General features: G+C 42.8%; 1 protein-coding gene across 1 annotated transcript in view; it reads left to right on the plus strand.

Moving 5' to 3' along the window:
- CBLN2 (cerebellin 2 precursor) overlaps positions 1-5,343 on the plus strand; it is an 88,493-nt gene extending 83,150 nt beyond the window's left edge. Inside the window, exons 4-6 of the mRNA XM_011975908.1 lie at positions 1-251; positions 3,247-3,366; positions 3,644-5,343. Of these exons, the coding sequence (XP_011831298.1) occupies positions 1-251; positions 3,247-3,366; positions 3,644-3,841 (569 nt within the window). The 3' untranslated portion in view covers positions 3,842-5,343. The remainder of the gene's footprint in view (positions 252-3,246; positions 3,367-3,643) is intronic.
- Positions 5,344-6,349: the final 1,006 nt, after the last annotated feature.

Below are 6,349 nucleotides of genomic sequence, written 5' to 3' on the forward strand. Positions count from 1 at the left end.
TGGCCCTGCTGCTGCTGCTGCTGCCCGCCTGCTGCCCCGTGCGGGCGCAGAACGACACGGAGCCCATCGTGCTGGAGGGCAAGTGCTTGGTGGTGTGCGACTCCAGCCCGTCGGCGGACGGCGCCGTCACCTCCTCCCTGGGCATCTCCGTGCGCTCCGGCAGCGCCAAGGTGGCCTTCTCCGCCACGCGGAGCACCAACCACGAGCCGTCCGAGATGAGCAACCGCACCATGACCATCTATTTCGACCAGGTCAGCCGCCAGCCTGCCCACCCCGCCCCCAGCCCGGGGAGAGGGGCGGGGATCTGCGCGCGCGGGCTGGGGTTCAGGCTTCTTGGACATGGAGTTTCCAGGCTCTGTCCTCCCCCTCTGCCCTGCTACTCTCTTTCCTCCCGTTTTATAGAACGCACTCCTACTCTTTCCCTTTTCCACATTGTGGCTTTTTAAAAACTTTTAAATGATCAGCCAACTTGGCACTTGGATGACTGAGAGTCCCTTAAGGCTGTCTAAGCTTTCTAAGAGTTCCGTAAACCTAAAGATTTGAAATGTATTTCCCAAAAGGAAGCATTGCACGTTTTACTTTTCACGGCGGTGTGGTTGATGGTCTTCAGTCACCCAGGTGCCCACCTGAAGGATTGAGTGCATTTAAATCTCTCCACTCTCAGAAAAGGACTCTTCCCAAGTCTCTGCCAGCATTTGGAAAATACAGCCTATTGCTTATTTTTAGGAATGGATTGGGGGAGGGATGTTTATCTTAAAAAAAAAAAAAAAAGAAAGAAAGAAAAAAACGTGAGGACAAGCAGGGATGGTTATATAAATACTAAACAAAATATTGTGATTATATAAGTAAAATATATAGTAAATAGAATATATACCATAAGCAAATGCAATATATACAAATCTTTTAGAAGAGCAGTGACTTACATCACCTTAAGCCACTTAACTTATGCCATTTGGTTCAATGCAGAGGTCTCAGAGATATGATCAGGCCTTTCCAAACCCTTCTCTGGATTATTGGTGTCCAGGGTTAAAGGCTGTAACCTTCTTTTTGGGTCCCGCTCGCCTGGTTTCTGTTGTTTTTCAGAAAAAAAATTAAAAGCATTATAGAGATTTCCAAGCTTTAGCTAATTAGCTAATTGCCCAATCATTTTACCAAAGTGTTTCCCACAGAATGGAGCGCCTAGCAGTCCCTGACAACCTACCAGGGCTTACTGTACGTGTTTAACTGACTTTCCTTTGGTCTGTTAGGCAACTCTTAAACTTAATAACCATAAACCTACAGACACACACTCTTGACTCTAAGCCAGGGTATTTATTTCTTAATCATTGTTAAGCTTCAAGTATTTGAGGTTTTTTTTTGGGGGAGGGGGCGGGCGGAGGCATGTGTCTCTTTAATTCATTTTTTTTTTTTTACAAAATGTAAAATTATTTATTTTGATTATGTCCAAATGAGACAACAATGGAATAGGCATTTGGGAACTAATACTCTATTAGTACGGTTTCCTTTATATGCTGTTATTGTTATATTATTATTATTCACTTACAATGTCTTGCAAAGTTTTCATAGCATTTTTATATCCCTCTTTGCATTTGTGTATCAAGAAAGCTCTGTGATGTAGGGCAGGATAAGTAGTAGCAGGATTCTAATTTTATACATGAACAAACTATGGCAGGGTGCGTTCAATGTTTCTCTGGCTCCCCAGTTAATGAGGAGCTGAGGTCTGCTTTTCTGGGTCTGGTTGGGTGTTCTTGCATCTACAGCAGGGATAAATTCTACCTGAATTTATCAGCTTCCAGAATGTAAAATTGAGGTGAAGGAGTTGAGGTGAAAGAAAGAAGCAGCTCCGGAGGCTTAAATGGAGACTGCTTTATCCTTTTCTAAAGCTTTGTAAGGAAGACAGCGAGCATAGCCTTATGAGACTGAGAATAGGCATCCCGAGGTGCTTGTCTTAACAATGGAGCCCAGAGTGTCTGTCTCAGTCCTGCCCTTGAGTGGAGCTGAAGTGGTGCTCCCAGCTGGGTTGAAGAAGCTGAAACAGGCATATTTCACAAGTCATTTCGGCGATCGTCATTGGCAGCATTTCACATTGCGTTGGGAATTGCATGTTATTTATCTATAATGAGCGTGTAAGAAATAACAGCAAAGGTATTGCGGTTGAAGTTTATATTCTCATTAGATCACAAGATCTTAAACCCAGGATTTTGATGTTGTTGCTGGCTGTTTATTTTAAAAGGCAGGCCATCTTATTATTATAAAGGAGTTGTGCATTTATGGATGAGGAGGATGGAGATGGCATCCAAAGTGGCCAGAGTCTGTGTTGAACATCTGAAAGAAATTGGGTCATCATGGGGGTCCCGCCACTCTTGCAATTCTGCTTATGAAACACTCACCCCTGCCCTTTTATCTGAGAAAAGCCATCTGCAGGGTCATGAGCTCATTCCAGGTGGCTAATTTTGTCATTGTTTTGCATGTTGTAGAGTTTGCATTAGCTTAAGCTAAGGATGTCCAAGCTGCCGATTCTCCATTTATTCAAGCTCATTTACAGGGGCACCATAGCTCAGGCAAGGGAGCAGCACATTGCTCAGGGAAAAGTACGGAAAAGCAGGAGTAGCAAATGTTTTTCTGCAAAGGTCTTTCATTCAGCACCCATCATCGACTACCTACTGTGTGCGTCCAGAGTGTGCCAGGCACTGGGAACCACTGGAGATCCACACCTCATACAGCCCATTGTCTCTGGGAACACATGAAGTTAGGTCCCACGCTTGAACTTGCAGAAGTGATCTTTAATTGGCCTCTTGCTCCATAGCCCCTTCTCTACCCACTCAGAATCGAACTCTTTTTTTTTTTTTTGTCAGACAAGGTATCATGTTGATGTACCCATAATCCCGCGGACCTCCCTGGACTCAATTTAGGATTTAACAAGCTTACAAGCTTCGATTCCTTTCTCTCTGCCCTGCCCCTTTAACTCACAAAATTCACAGCCAGTTTTTGAATGCATAAATAAAATATGCTTTAAAAATGTTGATTAGTTACAATGTATTAAAATACCTTTGAGATTACTTCCTGCTGTAGGATCTTTTAACTTCAGCACTGCTTCCTTTCTGGGAAGCCAGAACGCTGAGGATGCTGAATTTGTGTTCCCAGCCGCTGATGAAGGAGGCAGTGTTGCTGGTTATCCAAGGATGATGAAAACATACACTGAGGAGGGGCTTGCTATTGTGTGCTGTGTTCCCTCTTCTTTTTCAGGTATTAGTAAATATTGGCAACCACTTTGATCTTGCCTCCAGTATATTTGTAGCACCGAGAAAAGGGATTTATAGCTTCAGCTTCCACGTGGTCAAAGTGTACAACAGACAAACCATCCAGGTGGGTAGACTTGAAACTGGATCCTTTCAGGTTTGGGTTAATAGTTCCCCATCGCTAAAGACCCCTGCACCTGGTCTCTGAGGTTGAGGGAAACAGGGTATTGGGCTATTTAGGGGTGATGCGGCTCTGAACTAGCTGGGAGTGCTCACTGTCAGGCCCCCTGATGTGTACTGGAAGGGTAGGATGGGGGTGGGAGTGGGGATATTGGCAGAGGAGAGAACAGTGTGTAGGAGTTGGGTCCTTTATGGTCTGCTGAGCTCTACTCTCTGCATTTTAGGTCAGTTTAATGCAGAATGGCTACCCAGTGATCTCGGCCTTTGCAGGAGACCAGGATGTCACCAGAGAAGCTGCTAGCAATGGCGTGCTGCTGCTCATGGAAAGGGAAGACAAAGTGCATCTCAAACTTGAGAGAGGCAACCTCATGGGGGGTTGGAAATACTCCACATTCTCGGGCTTCTTGGTGTTTCCTCTATAAACACAGAGCACCCTAGATGGTGGGGGAATGGCAATCTGGACCCAGGAATCCGCCCTTTAAAACACCCTGAACTTGCTGGAATTGGGACACCTTGTTTCCAACCTCCATCAGCCTGTTGCTGTAGAAGAATGATTTCCTCTGAAACCTCCAGTACTTTTGTTTTTGTTTTTTGGAATATTGACAATTCCTCGGGAACCTGGCCTCTAATTAGTTTTAGATGACAAGGTCTTAAGGAGAAATGAAATTATCGATTTGAGCAATTTGTACCTGTGATTATAAAGTCAATATCGGATTTTATTGTTGGGACCATGGACCTCTTTTGTTTGTATGTTATATTGTTGTCCCAATGGAAGGAGAGCTCCTGATTCCAGGATGGACTGCAGGTTGCAGTCAGGGCTTGAAGCAGGAGCCCAACAAAGAACCACCTGATGGACAGTCCTTGACATGTGTTCTGTGTGCGTCTGTATAGCCTTAAGAAAAAGAATGGCTTCACTTTCATTCTGTATTCTTCCCCCCACCATGTGGATGGGAGGACTTGGGAGGGGGATGGGGACATTGTGAACCTGTCAAGAAGTGCTTTATCCAGAGAAGCAAGTTTTGCACGATTGGACTGCAGCTTTTGTTTTGTATTGTTTGTGTTTTTTCTTGAATAGCTTTACTTTTCTTTCCACACTCAGCTCTCCCTCCTCAACCCCACTTTTATTTTTCTTGCTGGGATTGGGGAGAGAAAATATATGTTGAATTCCTGGATAAGACCAAACAAAACAAAACATTAAAATACCTGTATGTTTTGTTTTAGACGAGACCAAACCAAACAAAAAGAATCTGTTTATCGAAGTAAAAATAACACAATGTACAATTCGGCTTATTCTCTCAAAGAGATTCTAAGATGTACCTTTAGAACTATTAATAGCAACCTGGATTTTTTTAAAATTTATACTTCAGAATGCTTTAAGAACCTGGTGTTCCTGGGTGGTCCTGAATCGTATAAGTTGGGAATGGAAGCTGTAATGACCAAGTCCCCTAAACATACTGCTTCTTTGCCACGTGTGCTGTGACTTCTTAGCGGGTGTTTTAATTTATTTGGATCCACCTCTGAGTGAGCACACAGTGATCAGGTGCTTCGAAGCCAACAGACCAGCTCCTCTTCCTCCAGATCCTCTTTTGATCTGCCCAGGAAAGGGATGCATTGCCACTCTCCTGCATGCACCTGGCGAGAAGCCACCTGGAAGTCACTGTGGTTAAAGATATTGGTGGAGGTACCCCAGGAGCACTGTTACAAATCCTTCTTGTTTTGACACCTCTTACAACAACATTATTAAGACACAGCTGAGAGTTGATGGGTGTGTAATTCATATGCCAAGGAAATGTCACTGATCCCAAAGCAATCAAAGAGGAGACCTCAAACCAGATGTTAATTTGTTCTTTGTGTAACAATGTAACCAAAATATTGATGATGAAAGTCATAATTTAAGATTCAGAATAAATGGGTTTGATGTCTGGCTTGCTCTTATCCTCCACTTCGTCTCCCAACTCGTAAAATGTGTGGAAGTAAAGGCCGACTGTCAAGGACCTGGGGAAGATAAATCTATACAGTGCCTCTGTAAAAAAATGTACTCTCAAACACACACACACCGGTATGTGCAGACCTGGCTGTGGGTCTGGATGGATATTGTACACTTAGATATATTTCAGTTTATACATATGTATTCTTTAAAAGGAAGATCTTGGGGGAGATATGTGAAAAAGACAGCTTAAGAAGGTTTTAGGGATAGGCAGTCTGCTTTTATCACATGTCATCTTTGATGTGGTGCAAGTTCCAATCCAGTATTTTCATCAGTGAACACTGATATAAAAGAAACTAACATTTTAAGAGCATAAGTTGTTTCCAAAAATGTGTATGTGAGGATGGAGAGGAATTAGATTCCATTTTTGAAAAAGAAATTCAGTGGTGATTATATAAATGAGAAAATGTATAGTTTGACTAAGGGTCTAAGTTTTACTTTCCTTGGATGAAGAGCATAATGGGATGCAGAATTTTATTTGAATTGAAATGCTGTTGCATTTTGTGAGGGAAAAAATCAATAAAAGAGCATTGGGGTACCTTGGCTTTGTGATTAGGAGACATACTTCTAAATAAGAACATTATTTGTGAAGGCTGATAACATAACGAGAAGGATGCTGGAATATGGTTTATTACTCTTGGTTATTTTAGTCCTCTTTCCCCCATTTCCTTAAACTTACGTTCAATTTCAAACAGGAAACCTCATTAGAGGACAGTATAATATTCCACAGATTGAAGCGTATACAAGTACTTGTTACTTTTGTCACTTAATCATATATAACACATGTATGTTTGTATTTACACCTGTATTACATACAGGTTGTTATTGGGCTATCCTGGCTAATAAGCAACCTATTAATTAGACAGTTTAAACAAGAGTATATTTCAGGCCGGGCGCGGTGGCTCAAGCCTGTAATCCCAGCACTTTGGGAGGCCGAGACGGG

Source organism: Mandrillus leucophaeus, unplaced genomic scaffold (assembly GCF_000951045.1).
Source record: "Mandrillus leucophaeus isolate KB7577 unplaced genomic scaffold, Mleu.le_1.0 Scaffold16, whole genome shotgun sequence".
Lineage (NCBI taxonomy): Eukaryota > Metazoa > Chordata > Mammalia > Primates > Cercopithecidae > Mandrillus > Mandrillus leucophaeus.